This window comes from Antedon bifida, chromosome 3 (assembly GCF_963402885.1).
Source record: "Antedon bifida chromosome 3, ecAntBifi1.1, whole genome shotgun sequence".
Lineage (NCBI taxonomy): Eukaryota > Metazoa > Echinodermata > Crinoidea > Comatulida > Antedonidae > Antedon > Antedon bifida.
Window position 1 is genome coordinate 30,858,126 of NC_136228.1, and position 17,630 is coordinate 30,875,755.

Genomic DNA, 17,630 nt, shown 5'->3' on the forward strand with positions numbered 1-17,630 from the left:
TTACATAATACTAGCCATACCTATCCACCAATCCTGTCACTTGACAAAATTGGCCATAAATTATCAGCCATCACAAAGTAATTGATCAGCAAGAGTATCGTGCAGTTTAGGAGATAGAGTAACCAATTTTGGGTTAGTGCTATTATAATATAGAAATCCTATGCCAAACTATATTTCTTTTTAAACAGTATACAATTCAAAATAACAGACTTACCGGTCTATTGATGATGTTGAAGAAAAATATGAAAAGAAAAACAACAATTCTGTTACAATATATTTTATATTCTTGATTTCTTTAAATAAATAATAAAAGGTAAATTAAGTCAGCCAAGACCCAGTGAGGAAACTGTAATATTCCCATAGGCTTATGTCCGAGGTCTAGCTATAGTCTGTTGGTACAGTACCCGCTGCTTACTCGGGCTCGAATCTAACCCCTAGCCATCAGCGCAAGCTTGGTGGTCTAGAGGTATGAACGCCAGTGATCTGGAGGTCATGGGTTCGAGCCCCACCTGAGAATTACTTCTCAATGTACCTAGTATAAAGTACAAAATTACGTCAGAGTAGGCCGAAACATCTGACCACTTATAAATTTAAAACTACCCAAATAGTGGCATGATTTTATAGCTAAGTGAAACTAACTGGAAATGGAACCATGGGGCAGAAGACACAAGATAACAAAATTAAAACTACATCAAAATGCGTAGTTTTTTTACCTTTTATCCACACAATTTAAAGGTATGTATGGTTCTGAAGATGGAAAAATCTCAGATGATTCCTCCTCCTTCTCCTCCTCTTCATTATGAACACTAGTTTCAAGTTTTGGTGTTTTCCTGGGTTGTTCTGTTTCAACTGGCTCCCTTTTACGTTTCTTTAAACTTAGTTTGTCCTTCCGTACAGCGAAGATGTCCATTTCACTGTGAAGAAATTTACTATCACTTTAAAAAACAATCAATTTTAACTTTCAAAATTTATTTGACAGCATTCTCATAAATGTACTGTATATGAAGTTACTTGGAATTCAATAGTCCCACCACAGCAGTGCACGACATTTTCATTATAAATCAATATTATTCAAATAGCATAGTGACAATTTGAGGGTAGAAAATGCTGATTGTCACTCCATGACAGGATCGGTGTAAGAGTGCAAAGGGTCAATGCAGTGTGTTGTTTAAAAACCTTTAGTGAATATTGTTTGAGGACCGTGCATTATAGTAGTAGTATGTACTCATGTCAAAGATGATATTAACTTTCTTGCCAGTCAGCTGATTTACCTAATAATAACCATAATTTACCTATGAACACTCGATTGGTGAGAAATCTGGGTCATATCTTCATCTTCAACCTAAATTAACAAAAAGAAGTCATTCATATTGTTTGTTTGAACTATTTCACAAAAATGAATTTGATTTTAAAGATACGAAAGTAGTTAATAATAATGTTCAATTTATACAGCGCAAAATGCTCTAAGCACTGAACAATCAACAGAAAATGTAAAAAGCACAAAAATTAATTAATGTTGAAAGTGCAAATTGAAAAGGTGGGATTTGAGGAGTTGTTTGAATGTGGTGTGATTCAGCATTCCTGAGTTTTGAAGGGCATTCCAAAGACCAGGAAAAGGCGCGTTTTCCATAATATTTTGTTGAAGGTCGTGTAGGTATATGCCTGAGTAGTATACAAACTATGTTAAATAACATATACTTATTAGATTCTTATTTTGTATGTAATGTACAAAGTGACAGAAATAGATAATATACCAAACAAATATCCGGTTCAGATTCAAATAGTGGAGAACTTCTACCACACTCATAATCCATATCAGTTTTGTCACTATTATCACTGTTGCCATCATCCTCATTGTTGTCACAATGTCTATTGTTGTCCCCATCCTCGACATTGTCACCATTCCCTTCATTGTCACTAACTTCTTGTTGCTTGGGTGAGCTGTGTGATCCAACCGAATAAGGAAATGTAAAGTCATCCTTTGATTGGTCGTTATTGTCATCTTTTTCGTCCAATTCAATGCTACCTTGCTCGTGCTTATCAACGTTTTCAAATTTATCTGCGTTATCAACTAATCCATCTAAAACTTGCGAATTTTTATTGTCATTCTCATCATCGGACAATTGTTGACCTGAATGACTGGATGAGGAATTGATGGTGTTCTTTTGTGTGTGATCTCCGTCTATTGGCTAAATAGATCAATGATTTACACTAATTAGCTTTATAACTTAAATAGAACCTCTATTATGGGGACACTTTGGAACCAACAAAATGTACATTTAATAGGGCTATCCCCTGAATTAAACTACATTTTCTACATTTGTTTTTGTAAGTATTGTTGAGTATATAGTATTATCAATTGCACAGCGCTTTGGTCACTTGGAAAAGCGCTATATAAATCCAAATTAAATAAAAATTAAATAAAAAAATAAGATATCTGTCTACTGGCTCAATCATTTATATCAATTAGCTTTATAACTTAACAACTTTTTTTTCTCTGTAAATTGTGTTGATTCTTTAATATGCCTTAATTAAATAAATATAGTAGAACCTCTATTATGGGGACACAAGTATACTTCTAATCCCCTGAATCAAATTACGGCAAATATTTACATCATTAAAGCCCGATCAATTGAGCACAATTTGTTTACTGTGGAATAATCCACCTTGCGGTTAATGCAATGATAGACAAAAAATGTGATGTCAAAAAAAACAATGCATTAAAAGATTATGGGATAAACTTACAAACAAGAAAAAATGAAAGTCATGGAACATAATCAAATCACATCTAAGCACTGTAGTTTAAGTACGCCACACAAATTGTACTTACTAGGGACGTTGGTGAGACTTCGTCCTCGACCAGTCCATTTTTATCTAACATACTCAGCGCAATGGCTTGCTGAAAAACAGCAAAGCAATACAGATGATAAACAATACAGTTTAATAATAGCCAAAACAAACTTGTTTTCACTAGTCATCAAGGTGTACATTCAAATACAAGTTGTTAGTTAATGGCACAGGATATTCAAAAACAATTAAAATAAATTTGAATAATTGTAATTTGTCTAAATACAAAATGTACATGTATATATACCAAACATCATTTTTTATTAGTAATAATTTAATGCAATATCATACCTTAATCTGATCTTCCTCTTCTTTAGAAATGTCCTCAACCTCTCCTGAAAGAATTATTAATATAAAACAAGTCAGTATAAAAATGAAGACCTATTAATATACATATTTTTCCTTTTTATATTGCCGGCAAATCGTTGCCACTTGTTTCTATCTATTGTTTATCATGGTATAATTGTGTTTGTAATTTAATAATAATAATAATTTATTGGAAACTTCACTTTTACAACAGTGGCACACTTTGATGATAAAGGTGCGCCAAAATAATGACTTAAAATGAAATAATTTTTGTAATTCTGGCTTTCCTTTACTTATTGCAATTAATTAGATATTGAAGTAATTTTTTAGGCAATTTCTGAAAGCCTCCATCATCGTAATGAAACTTTTCTTCAATTTTATGTAAAATTAACAAGTTCAGTAAAACTTTTATTAATATTATATCAATGATTTAAACAAGTTTACTTTCTTCTTCCTTGCGTACATGTTCCCTTCGCATTACACGTTCATTCCTCGACTTAGAAGGCTGTGGTTCTGCTGAATTCATATTTTTTAGGCAATCTAAAAATATAACATACAGTAACGTATTCAAACATAAACAATTTAATCATATTGTACAGTAAGCATTTGGGACATCATCAGAGGCTGTGAGGATGAGAAGTTTGGAACTCTTTTCAAAATAACTGTAAATGTAAATGCCTGTCAGCCAGGTCCAATTTTTATGAATGATTATATTATTTTTTTTTTTGGTTGCCTTATAATAAGGCTTATTTAGCCAGGCCTAGCTTATTTCTAATAGTAGCTAAGCTTGTAGTACTGTAGCCTAACCCGTAGAATGTAGCGCCTTTGACAGTTACCACATTGCGAAAAGAAGGAAGTACTGTCTGTAGTAATTATTATTCATTGAGAATTCATAACTAGCCTAGGCCTAGCCTAGCATAACAATGACAATGTGAAGAGGCTTTCTCGTGCTGCTGCACGCAGGCCTACCTCTCCTGTTGTTGCCGTGCCTCTCACTCACACGAGTGTGATCGAATTCCCGATCCCAACCCTCTAAAATAATGTTCACCTATGCTGAAATCGTAGATGACGTGTATTTGACACAAAAATGCCAATATGATTTTAAATAACTTTGTTCTGATACATTTTCTAGGCCTAGCAAAAGTCAATCTTTCACCTCCAACAACAATCTCGCGCCTATATTATTAAAATAACCTATGACCTGGGGAAAACCAAGAAGACGTTATAACGCATAAATCTTTTATTGCGTTTAACGCATTTTCGTCAACGAACTAAATAAATGCAAATCATGCAATAAGCCTATAATTGTTGTTGTTACTTTCTATACAAATGTGTTTGTGGTTTTTTTAAAAAGCAGTCTGGCCGTACCAATACTTTAACCTGATTATTTTTTATTAGGCTTTCCATGACCTAATACAATTATGCACCAATATTGTTATTGTGGTTATTAGTATAGCATAATCTACTAAACTCCGTGTGAATATTGTCGTGTTCGTGAGTAATCTATCCCAACCCGAATCTCTAGACTAACGTACTAAACATTACACTATATTTACAAAGTTTAAACTAAAAAAAATCTAAAGAAAACTATTTAAAGATGTTGTCCCTACAAAACATGAAAAATAAAGATTAATTAAATCAGACTTTGAATAGGTTATTTTGTAGTTTTAAGTTAATCACTTTCGTAGAAAAAAACCCGAAAAAAAAAAATGTTTCATTAATTTATAAAATTACAAAGTAAATGGTCATATTTAACCAAAAATCCATTTGCTGTCCCATCTATTTTTTGCTTTAATCACAGTTTGTTTAAGGTAAATAATTTTGTTTTTGATGTTTTGTTTTTCAAAATGGATAACTATTATAATGTGACAACAAAAATTGTTTAAAAATTTATTTTTTTCGAGGGGGAAAAATCATCTTTAATTGAAAATAATAAATTTAAACATCCAATTAGGCTATTTTAGCAAATTTTGGAAATCTGAGATTAACAAGAAAATAGATAAAACCTGTAAAGTTTTTAAATGAAAATTGAACTTTGTATAGTGTGTGTCCTTTTATATTGCAGTTTTGAAGATAGTAATTATAGTAATACCAAATCAATATTAATTCATGTACATTACTTAGATTTTAATATTAATAAGACTAAAGAGATGGTAATTGATTTCCGTGTTAAATATAAGGCTGAAGTTTTAAAGTTGATGATATTTTATAGGTTTTTTTATGCCCGTATAATTATATAGGTCTAATGTATTATATATGTGTATATTTTTTATCGTTCTTGGTTTTAATGTTAATTTTATGCTTATGTGTATATATTGTATGGGTATATATTATGTGTGTATGTATATAAATCCAAAGGCAAATTACTGAAAAAATGACAATGCTGTGGGTATCAGTGGCTGGATCTCAATGGAGATACAAAATAAAAGCGAAAAGCTAAATCAAAACGAGAAGTAAAACAGCCATAAAAGTTAACAGAGCTTTCGGGCAACACTAGCCCTTCATCAGTGCAAGTGTGTGTATGTATATATATATATTTGATATATAGTATGACGTATTTCTATATATGCGTGTGAATGTATTGATATTATATGTATATACAAATATATAAACTGAAAGACACACAAATTATGATAACAAACGTTTCATAAGTAAACAACTTTTTATTAAATATGCAATAGATAACATTATAACAAAAAATATGCAGAAAATAATGTAAACATATAATATGAGTTCTGCAATTGTTTTTTATGTAACATTGAATGAATAAAGGTGGTGGTTAACCACAAAAGATAAAAAAAAAAGTTGATGATAAAATCAATTCTTTATTATAAATCCATTGTGCAAAGTATTCTATTAGGCCTATGTCATGACAATTCTAAGAGAAAGTGATAAGAAAATAGAATCACTAACCAAGCCAGAACGATTATAGGCAATCAAGTCACACCACTGGATTGTTTAAAAAACGACTTTATTTTAAATAATATTAGAAATATCATGAATGATATAAAAACTCATTCTCGTTCCAAATACTCTCAAATGTTGGTCCTCCTGCAGATTATTGATCATGAGAAAAATAAACACTGAGCGCTATAATAAATCATTTATTTCTACTGCAGTTGATCCTACAATAGATAATGCTGTGCAATATGAACCTGATTTTATTAGATTTTTATTGTTGTACTTTTGCTTGTTTATGACACCAAATGAATTTCCCCGGAGTTTAGGATAATAAAGTTTTATTGAATTGAAATTGAATTAAGAGGGTACTGTATTTCCCTGCCCATACAACAATGTCATATCAATACCATATTTGGGCACATCAAACTTGTTTTCAAACTAGTTTGCGAGTGAGACTTGAAATGGAATTCATTTACCCTTATTTTAAAGTTAATAATCTTATTAAATTGTGAAATAAGAAAATGATCAGTTGTTAAATGCAATGTTGATCATTGGCCTACTCAAAATGTTTTTTTCTCAAAATTGTCTATTTATGTTGATCATAATTTGACTGATACCAAAACTACGAGCTTAATGAAAAACAGCCATTAATTGTTGAAATTACATTTTTTTATCCTTAGGCAGTTAATTCAAGAGGACTTTTTCACTTTTTTTTTGCTAATATCAGACTATCTTTACGTTACACAAAATGTTTACTACTGATTTTTAAACAAAAATATTTCATAATAGGCCTAAATCATTATTTCTTAAATTATTAAATAGAATATCAATGATCAATGAAAAAAGCATTCATCTAATGAGGAAAGGACAATAGTTCAAAAGTGTTACGTCAAAAAAGGTCGAGCGGTTTTTTGTAAGAAATATTTAGTCTTATATAACTGGTATACGATGGTAAACAAATATTATATTTATTTTCTTGTTTATTGACAATAAATTACCATATTGTTCCGGTAGGCGTATCTTTTCTGTATTTTGTTTTGCTTAGTCACGTTGGATTTGTTTTGTTTTACCGACGAATCAGATAACAGGTATTTAAACAATTGATGCATGACGTATGCATGACTATAATAGTGGCTACTATTGTTACAAGTGTTACAGACTGGTGTTGTTCGTACGACAGATATGTACAAAATGGAGAAATTTAATTTGGTGATTGTCATAGTATCGAGTTTGTTTACAGGTAGGTTTTGTATTGTTCATCGTAAACACGTAGAGCCTACTTAGGCTATGTATAAGGGTATATAAAATACAATTGGTTGAGTGTATATCTGTATCGATCAGAATAAAATTCAAACATGGTCGTATTCTTCAGGCGGTCAGACAGTTTCTCTTCTGAGATATTCCGGAAATAGTTTTTAACCATTCTATGCACTCTTACTTTCCATAAGCTGTCAGTAAGATAAAGTACAGTCGTATTCCCATGGTATTCCTGATACTCAAAGACATCAGTCATATTATTTAGGCCAATAATTGTGTTTATGTAATCAGAGAAGTAGGCCTATTGTAATTTCACTCTTCCCTGATGTAATGAAAGCTCTGTCTACACTTTGAAACTTAATGTGACAAAAAAAGTGCCCATATATGGACATGATGATGTCATATCACTGCCATATTTATATCACTATCACACCACTAGTTTGATAGTGTAGACAGCTTCAGTGTGCTAGATGATAAGTAAAAGACGTGTTTTTATAATGTTGAACTAAAGAAGGAAAGAAGATGAATTTATTGGGCGACCCTCTTCAGTCACAAGATAGGTCTCCCAGAGGGCCCAGTTATGATCAGTGGTTTTGGATGCCGGGTTGGTTGGAATACATTAACAAAGGTTCCTCATTTGACAAAAGCAGTGCACCTTTAGTAATTATATTGATACATACGTCACGGGAACGATACTGAATGACACGGCCACATGGGTAGATTATTTCTGAGAAATAATAGAGATTGTGTGTAAAGAAACTTTATTTGAACAGCGGCTTTTGTTTGCTATTTCCTTATAAATGCATATAGGCTGCGGGCGTTATTTTCCCGCTACTTTGCGACACTTTTTCATTAAGCAAAATGTTATGTTATTTATACGTTTATTGATTTATAAATATATACATTTTAGTTTATTAAACTGTATAATTTGCTTAAAATAATACTGTATTTATTTTTTCCTTCCAAGTTATTCATGCACAGGAATTTGCCAATTATTTTGGCAAGAAAATAGGAGATTTTACTACTTTTGCTCATGGCGTTTCTGGTAGTGTCCATGCCATTGATAGCAAAACACTATGGGTACGTGGATTTAACTATGATGGAGCTGCACCAGGTGTGTATTATGTTCTATGCCGCATTATTTTAATAATAATAAGTGAAAATGTCACCCTCTTCTATTAAATGCTCCAATCACAGTATTTAATACAGTGTTTAATACGGTACTTTTGATGACAGAAACCAACAAAACTAATTCTAAAAAACTGTTTTTAACAATTTAAACCAGCAAACAAATTTGCCCTTCAAACCGTATTATAATATTATACCAGATTATTAAGCAGTTTTGTATTTCCCTAATTACCTTTTATAGAACTTCAAAGGCCCTTGACATTGTGTCAATAAATGGTGCTTCCGAAACTGAAGTATCCTATATGTTTCAACAATGACATATTTTTTGCGTCATTTCCATCAATGGAGTCGCATGAATTTTGTACTATTTGAACGTTATTCTGAAACGTTGGGGGATAAAATACCATCATAAATCATCATTTTAGATTTTACTGTATTTAACCAATGTTATAAAAACATGAGAATTATTTTTAGATAGTTATTAACTTAAAATAGTTTCGATGTCCGGACATCGAAACTATTTTTAATTTTTGTGTTTTGTCTAATAGCTATATCCATGTAGATACAAAAATTGTGTTCAATATGGATTTCTTTCTATTAATTGACCTAGGCCTATGCCATTTTTAACTGAACAGAAACTCATTCTATTACCGTTCCACTGGATAATTGTATGTTCCTTCATTTATAGATGCATTTTTTTGGGCTGGGGTAACTGGATCTAATCCATCTTCGAGTGGAGAAATAATTCCCGATGAAAACGGAAGGTATGTTAAGACTTACCTATAGCCCTAGACTGTGGTAATTTTTATTCCATCCTAACGTGTTTATATTGATTCAAACAGCGATAAACAGTTCTTTTCAGAAATAAAGCTTGGTTCCCACTATAGCAACGCAAGAACGTAGACGCAACGCAAGCGAGTTGATCAATGACAAGCGACAGTGAATATGTCATCCCTTGTGATTGGTCGAATCACTTACGGTGTGATGTACCGCACACTATATATCAAAATATAATTTTGTAATATATCGATGTTTTTATTCTCTTTTAAAAGTGAGAATCCGTTGGATGCATACACAAACGCCAACATCATACTCAGATTGCCAGCGGGTCGTGTGATAACAGATTATAACTGGATTTCTATTTGGTGTCGTCGATTTACGGTGAGATCACTTCGCTAGTAAAATATAATATGTTTGAGCATTTGTACTTGCACGAGGCCAGTGAAACCTTATCATTCGAAAGTCACACACCTCGACGGCGTCTTCCGTTTCGTGAAACCAACAGAACTTCAATTTGAACGTAAAATGCATAAAACCCTTGCCCATAGTGTGAAAATGGTGAGAAAGTCTCCGTTTTTGACGGAGAAAGTTTATATAGCAAAGAACTAGCAATAAATACTACTGTGCACATGCTTGACTCCATACTCCTGGCGGATCCAGGATGTTTAAATAATGAGAGGACTATGAATATACAGTGTAGAGATGGATATTGTTTCCGCCTATTATATTTTCTTGAAATTCAGTTGGTTCCAGATAATTTTATTACTTTTTTTTTATTCATTATTTTATAATATTACGTTCTTTTTTAAGTAGATCTACTAAAATATACGTATATTTCTCGAAGAAAAAGAACGTTACTTAAAATTAATTGGTGTTTTATTGTGTTAATACTACAACAAATCACTTTCAGAAGTAGGTATACTATGTGTTATTTTACTTTGTATAGGCAAACTTTGGACAAATCACTATATCGTCAAACTTTCAACCGCCGGCTCCGTTTTCTCTCGGCGTTCTTGGTTTCAATCCACGAGTTCATAGCGTACGTGCCGATGACGTCATAATTATGGATTCGCAGACCGTCAAGTTTGTCAATCTAGATTACGACGGGTTCGGACCAGGTTAGAATTAATACTTAACTATAATCCCATATGCCCACACTTTACGTATAATTTATAACTACAATACGGCTTATAAAATATGAAGCAAATCCATTTAGAGGCTATATAGAGCTATTGGCATAGGATGATCATTATGTTAGATGAAATTAATATTTTCACAAATCTGACGATGTCATGATCTGCATTAAGAACAATACAATTCTTATACAACAATTTTAATTGTTGTTATCATTGACATGACATTAAATCAGATATATTTAAAAGCATGTTTTAAAATCAACATCAAACCCGATGCCACTCCCTGCTGAACATTGCTAAAACTTGAAATTATAAAAAAAACAACTTGTTTTTTACAAGTAAAAGCTCATACGGCACATGTGTAAAACCTTTATTTTGTAGTAATAATAATGTGAAAATTACAGAATAAAAAATAGCAGTGCATTACAAACAGTGTAAAAATAAAACGACGTAGGCCTACTAATTTGTGTTTATTTTTTGTTAGCCGCATATTTCTGGGTTGGTGAAGGAACAACACCAGGTACATCAGGGTATCGTGTCCCAGATGAGAATGGAAGGTAAATTGCATGTACACATTTCCATAGTATAGTATGTTACTCACTTGCTTGTTTACTATAATACGGAATTTAACGGAATGTACCAGAAAGATAGGCCGACTACAGAATATGGTGTGCTCAGACTCTTGCGTGTTCCATCGACAACAATACAAAAGAATGTGTTCCTCCTGTAGCTATCCCTCTGTTTGATAATGATTCCCGATAGCCGTTTAGGAATGTAGGCCTATTTAGGCCTAGACTTATTCTTTGGCGATTATTATCGCATTTAACCTATAATATGAATCTTCTTTTTCTTTGACCTCTAGTGTGTAGGCTTATAAATAAATAGGCATATACATTTTATTTATAATGTAAATTCTACTTCTCAGTAAAACCACGGTACTTAGAAGATACAACGGTGAAGATATAACAATAAAATTTGACGGTGTACTGACAGTTTTTGATATTGGTCACATCGGCCTGTGGTGTGAAATCGCCAGGGAGAACTTCGGAGATGTTGATGTCCCAGGTTCACTTTCAGTTCCACCAAGTGGTATTCCACAAGTTCAACAGCCTACAGTATGAATGTATAATACATTTATTTACCGTACCGTATATGTCATACTGATTCAACTCAAGTTTTCAATACGACATTTGCAAACAAAGCAAACAAAATTGAAGTTAATCAGTAGGCCTAGAGTAGAGGTTTGAACCCACTTAATGAGGAGGGCATATGACTTGATTGTTATAGTTTGATTAATATAATGATTAGGCTACAACATTTACATTGGTATCGTAATGACTACAACTCAGATTAAGTTGTAAATCAGTAACTTTTGAGTACCGCAGCTTAACTTATAATAACTTACTTAATAATCTGCAATTTATTAATTATGTTTCTTTCGATATTAATAGTGTTCCGTCATTGTGGAGCCACATTTTTTCTACCAAAAAAAACCCCAAAAAACACCAAAAAAACGAGCCGGCCTACAATTTAGATATCATCATACACCGCTCAGTGTGTATGAATCATCCAGATTTCGTGTCTGTTCAGATGAATTATTATTGTTTATTATTTATTTATATTTCAGCCAGAACCATCTCTCGAAAATTGTGAAGAATTAAGCGATACTTTTCAAGTATTTTGGCAAGTTACTGGCCAATCAATTGACATTGAACTGAAGGGAGTGGTTGATACCGACACCTATATGGCGTTTGGTCTAAGTGGATCTAATTCGAGGACAAGTATGGTCGGTTCTGACGTCACAGTTGCTTGGTTTGACGGGACGCAAGGTCGAGCCGTGGATTATAATTTAAACGCTTACGCACAGGTACTTTTGCAATTGAACAAGTGTTATTTAAAGAGAACTTACAATAGTTTACCTCCAGTAATTGTAATTTACTGAAACTATTTCGCTATATTTGTTGTTGACTATAGGTTATTATACAAGTCTGTATACCAAGTTTGAATAATATGCACGAAAACATTAAACAAAGTATAAGTAATACTAATAGTGGATATGATAATTATCATTTGTGTTCTTTAGTGTTCTGGTGGTACTGGCGCTTGTGCTGATACAGAGTCAAGCAACCTTGGATTGAATAGTGTTACTAATATAGAAGGTTCTGTAAAAGACGGTATTACATCTATAAAATACACAAGACAGCTTAATACAGGTAGGTGATATTCTCATAACTATTCCGACCTACCTGAAATTAAATTAACGATAAGTTCTTTCTTTTTTCCCTTTCCCTTTTTCTATTAGTTCAATGTACATTTAAGTTAATGCAATAACGAAATAAGCGGGAAAATGAGGTGCGTCATGACAATACATTACTTACAGTGATATTATTATTATTATTTCGGGTTACTAAACGGAAATATCTCTTGTTTATTAGAGTGGAAAATACCAACGGGAAAGAGGTAGGCTCTGACTAAATAAGGAAACGATAATAAATCTACAGTGTTTCATATCGCGTCGGGTTTGATAACCTTTTTAGGTAATCTTTTGAATTCCTCCATGCCAAGTAGTAGGCCTACCGTATGGTTGTAAGAAAAGAAAATCTCTTAATATGAACTTACTTCAATTTGTGCATATAATAATAATAATTTATTGGCACTGCACTTGTTTTATCAATGGCACACTTCAACTTGTGAAGGTGCGTCAAAAGAAACAAAATATAACAATACTGCAGTTGTTGATTATCTCTCCCGGATTATTGTGGAGCTTTAATAAATCCATTTAACAAGGACGTTCGTAAAACAATCCACTTCAAATCACTAATAAATTAAAACCGATATGAGGCCTAATATGCCACTTCGGTAATTATAAGATGAAGCAAACAATGAAAGTCTTGTTTTTACTATTCAGGCGATGCAACTGATATTGTTATTCCTGTGGATAGTAGTGTTTATATATCATGGGCAATTGGCCCGATTAATCCAGATGGCCGTGCGGTTAAACATGCAACGAGGACACCAACAGGTAAATAGTATACAAATAATGAATGTTTATTAGTGTAATGGTACAAATAATGGCATGAGGTGAATGATGAATGGTTATATATCAACGATCGTTTAATAGTGCGTACTATTGCACGCCATGTGACCCACATTCGTCCAATCAAATGACATGAATTTATTTAGGTGTTATATAATATTTAAATATGAATAATACATCAATGTAAGGTTTTTACATAAAGCTGGTTCGCAGAAATGTTTAGTGTTAAATTGTAATATTTGTACAATTTGTACATCGATTCTGGATGAATACTAACTGTAGCCCTACAATGCCGGTGTTAATGTATAGTGAACAATGCGTTACAGGCCCATAGTGTTTGGTTTAAAATACAATACGGTTGTATCGGAGAGAAGCCTAACTTAGTTCCCATTGGACGCAACGAAATGATGTAATGCACCGTAAGTATTGACCAATCAGGACGCGATGGATTGCAATTGGTCACTTTACTTGCGTTGCGCCTACGTGGTTACGTCACGTCCAAGTGAGAACCAATCCGAAAGTTTAATAATATCAATACTATTTCAGGTGGCAGCAATGGAAATGGTAAGCAGATCAACTTTGGTCGAAGTGCTTCAAATACGTGTCAGCCTTTAGCACCAGGAGACAAGCCACCAGCACTGGAACCATGGGCTGCTAATAAACTTCCACCGACTACAACCACGTTTGATGTTAAGATTGGTCCATCGGGTGGTGAAAGAGGATATACTGCCGTCACGGGTAAGTGTCGGGGCCGGGTACGGGTGGGGATGGAATTAACGAACGAATATCATCGCATGCGCACAGTGGAAGATACTTTGATCGCCGGTCGTCGTTCTCTTATGTGAACAACAATGCCATCAATAATGTCGTCGTCACGCCAATACCACTACATTTTAATCATACAAAATGGTTCAACCTTATTGAAATATTTTCTTTCAGGTAATGCGGGGTGGGGTATTGCCCTGTACATTAATGGAGTACTCATTCCCGAACTGAAGGTTCAACGAGGACTTAACTACACGTTTAGAATATTTGGTGGCTCCGATCCTGCACGTCCAGCCGATTATCACCCGGTTTACATCACGAACGACGCTGCTGGTGGACTTGCATCATTGTCTTCAGATGAAATCCCGGTAATCATACTATACTGTTAGTCTGGGTTCCAGACGGATTTTTGACTTAATATTAGTACTATTTTGGTACATATGGCGTTTCATACGTATACTACTTTAGCTTGTAAAACTGTATTTTCATACAAAAATATAAACGTCGACTAGTGGACTAACATACCAAAGACAATGAATACAGACTATAACTATACTGTTTATGCTAAAGTCTTTACCAATGATTCTGTCGGCTACCGTTGCTGTGTCTTTCTTTTACTTAAAGTAACACTGCTCTGAGACCACATGAACAAGGAAAATCCCTGTCTTCAAACTCATGAAAAAGATTATAGTAGCAACTTAAGGTCTAGCAAAGAGTCTCGGTTGGGACGTTAGTTTTCAATGACGCAGATTTTCTCATATCTAGGCCTACCGTGTGTAGTATTGTTTAAATTCTGAGTTATAGCATGCGGGGGAATCTGTGAATGTCCTTCCAAGCCTTTAGTTTACATTATGATTAAATATAGAATATTTTCATTTCTTTTTAGGGTGACTTGGAAATTTATGCTGGTCCATTCAGTAAGTATATTATCGCAAATTGTTAATATCCAAAACACATTTGCCAAATTATAAATACAGAAATATTAATTTTCGCTAATTTCTTCATAATCTGCGTAATAAAGACAGTGATAATTGTATGCCTATTTATCTTTTTGTTTTAGATGGTTCATTGTGTGCGTATGTTAGTAATGGTGAAGACCAGGCAGATAATTCCGACACTTTTGCCGAGTATTTCGAGACTTTGACTGAAGAATGCGTTACTCCATCAGAACCGGTTGAGTTCGTATGGACACCGGATGAAAATACTCCAGACTTGGTTTATTATCAGGTAGGTTTACAAAGGCTTAAGTGAAACTGGCTTCTTAATTTCAAAATTTATTTCCTGCTTAGTTTTTGTCCCAATTAAAATCTTTTCTACCAATTAAAATCTTTTCTACCAATTAAAATCTTTTCTCCACTTCTAAATATAAAGTAGTATATCAGCAATGTGCAATACAAATAGTATTACATCACAACAACTAGTTGAGCTTTAAGCTCTGTCTACACTATCAAACTAGTTTGACAAAGAAGGTGTGATGTGCCCAAATATGGTAGTGATATGTTCAAATATAGTAATGACATGACATCATCGTGTCCATATATTTTTTGTTGTCACATAAAGTTTGATAGTGTAGACAAGGCTTTAGAGAATGACGAGTGTAAAAAAAGACTGATTTAAGGTTAATTAGCGAAGACAACCTGCTCAACATGAACCAAAGCAGATTGTTAAAAACACGTAATGGCAATTTTAAATATTGTAGTGCTACACACATCGTTATCTCGGATGGAAAATTGAAGTTCAGGATCAGGTTTTGCCCACTAATAATGGAATAACCACCGACAACCCGACTACAGCCAGCCCGACTACTGCAAGATCTCCGGAAATAACGGATTTGAAAAGAATGGAAAAAACTACCACAGATAAAATGGATGAGACGAATGATGGATCGAACTCTTCTTCAAGGATAGGCCTACATAATCTACAATTATACTTGCTTCTCTTTGTTCCTCTTGCTTGCTTGTAGCTTAAATTCCGATTTACAACTTTCTGAGTTGTTTTGTTTCTTGATGTCTCAATTGTCGAACTATTGTTTTGTTATCCACGGATTTATTAACACTTAATTCTTTTTCTACTACATTGCGAATACTTTTTGTGCTCTCGCTACATTATAGGCCTTACTACTATACCAATGCACTCTATGTGAAATACTGTACTACAGCATACATGAGTGTCCAATAAACTTACTTACTTGCTTGTACATCCTTATCTTTCATTCAAGTATACATTCATTCATTTATTTATTTGGAAAAAATAGCCATTATCTCTATAATACATATTTCATTTCTTAGACAATATTCTACAGGCGGTGACATCCAATGAAGGGATCTAATAATAACATCTTGTTTTACTAATTCGATGCAATTCGATTTATATTTCAGTATGACGCTTATAGTTTTGAAACAGGGCTGTAATAACTGTACTGCTTTTTCTAACCTATAACAGTTTCTCTAACAATTTACAGACTTTCATTTTTGCAGGCTACATTTTCCTAATTTGTTTAGCATAATAAAGCGATTGTTAGAAATAAATTCTCTCTGATTCAAACTACTAAGTAACAACACTGTTTTCACGTTAGATCACCGTAGAGAACTTAATTCATCTATTGTTTACCGTCTTTAACTAAATCTATTATTTAATCTCCCAAAACAATAATGGTTCGTCATGCAACAGGATGGACTTATGCTTAACCACCGAGGACAAAATTATTATAGGCCTACCACTCCTATACTAAAATGTATCGATACTGTGGGTCATTAGTATTTCTTTAACATGACACAATTATTAGGCCTTACCACTCCTATAGTAAAATTGTAGGCCTGTCACTCCTAGTAACATTGTAGGCCTACCACTCCTATAGTAAAATTGTAGGCCTACCACTCCTACTATAGTAAAATTGTACCGATATCGTGGGTTGGTCACGGTATTTCACTAACCATAAGGACACAATTATTAGGCCTTTCCACTCCTAATAAAATTTTAACGATATGACTTTTACTACTAACCACACATGCATGCACTTATTTGTCGTCGTCAAAGCAAACTCTGATCAGAGCAGGGAGTTTACAACTCCCTGATCAGAGTGTGGCTCCTTATTCTTATTTGTACCAACGAATTAATGCTTCTTAATACTTTTGTTTTCACTTCAGTGCTACACTCACCGCTTTCTCGGATGGAAAATAAATGTGGTTGACGATATAACCTCAGGTGCACAATCTGCGAAAATAAATCAGAACAGCCTTTTACTGGGATCTATATTGGTTACTATTGTATTAATATTCAGGTTATAAAGCTATCTTATGGAATGTTACGAATTACCTAGTAAATTATGTATTTGATTATTAAAGTATCGAAGTCTAAAGCTCTGTCTACACTATCAAACTTTATGCGTCAAGTGCCTGTATATGAACATGATGATGTCGTACCACTATACCATATTTGGGTAGAGTATATCACTATCATATTTGAGCACATCA

General features: G+C 33.4%; 2 protein-coding genes across 3 annotated transcripts; one reads left to right on the forward strand and one right to left on the reverse strand.

The window, feature by feature from the left end:
- Positions 1–114: 114 nt before the first annotated feature.
- On the reverse strand, positions 115–4,341 carry LOC144838502 (uncharacterized). Its single transcript, XM_078693902.1, has 8 exons — positions 4,123–4,341; positions 3,598–3,693; positions 3,139–3,182; positions 2,831–2,899; positions 1,755–2,189; positions 1,293–1,342; positions 714–914; positions 115–218 (listed from the first exon to the last, which is right to left on the reverse strand). Exons 2-8 carry the CDS (start codon positions 3,677–3,679, stop codon positions 197–199), a joined length of 903 nt encoding a protein of 300 aa, XP_078550028.1. The 5' UTR covers positions 3,680–3,693; positions 4,123–4,341; the 3' UTR covers positions 115–196.
- A 2,841-nt stretch (positions 4,342–7,182) lies between these two features.
- LOC144837441 (protein Skeletor, isoforms B/C-like) lies at positions 7,183–17,527 on the forward strand. Of its 2 annotated transcripts, none has more exons than XM_078692550.1 (15): positions 7,183–7,294; positions 8,279–8,425; positions 9,128–9,203; positions 9,492–9,600; positions 10,166–10,337; positions 10,840–10,912; positions 11,281–11,470; positions 11,983–12,222; positions 12,439–12,568; positions 13,264–13,377; positions 13,939–14,130; positions 14,332–14,525; positions 15,044–15,074; positions 15,218–15,384; positions 15,857–17,527. In XM_078692550.1, exons 1-15 carry the CDS (start codon positions 7,237–7,239, stop codon positions 16,118–16,120), a joined length of 2,157 nt encoding a protein of 718 aa, XP_078548676.1. In that variant the 5' UTR covers positions 7,183–7,236; the 3' UTR covers positions 16,121–17,527. The 2 variants fall into 2 exon arrangements, with proteins under 2 accessions (XP_078548676.1, XP_078548677.1); XM_078692551.1 differs by having other exon boundaries at positions 17,304–17,527.
- The last annotated feature ends 103 nt before the right edge of the window (positions 17,528–17,630 follow it).

What these genes read in the sequence shown, in the direction of transcription:
- LOC144838502 (XM_078693902.1), bottom strand. Translation starts at nt 3,679, where the DNA reads ATGAATTCAGCAGAACCACAGCCTTCTAAGTCGAGGAATGAACGTGTA. An exon ending in AAGTCTCACCAACGTCCCTA is followed by an intron (nt 2,190 to 2,830) that starts GTAAGTACAATT and finishes TGATCTATTTAG; the next exon opens with CCAATAGACGGAGATCACAC. An exon ending in TTAAATTGTGTGGATAAAAG is followed by an intron (nt 219 to 713) that starts GTAAAAAAACTA and finishes CATCATCAATAG; the next exon opens with ACCGGTAAGTCTGTTATTTT.
- LOC144837441 (XM_078692550.1), top strand. Translation starts at nt 7,237, where the DNA reads ATGTACAAAATGGAGAAATTTAATTTGGTGATTGTCATAGTATCGAGT. An exon ending in ATTCCCGATGAAAACGGAAG is followed by an intron (nt 9,204 to 9,491) that starts GTATGTTAAGAC and finishes CTCTTTTAAAAG; the next exon opens with TGAGAATCCGTTGGATGCAT. An exon ending in AGGATATACTGCCGTCACGG is followed by an intron (nt 14,131 to 14,331) that starts GTAAGTGTCGGG and finishes ATTTTCTTTCAG; the next exon opens with GTAATGCGGGGTGGGGTATT.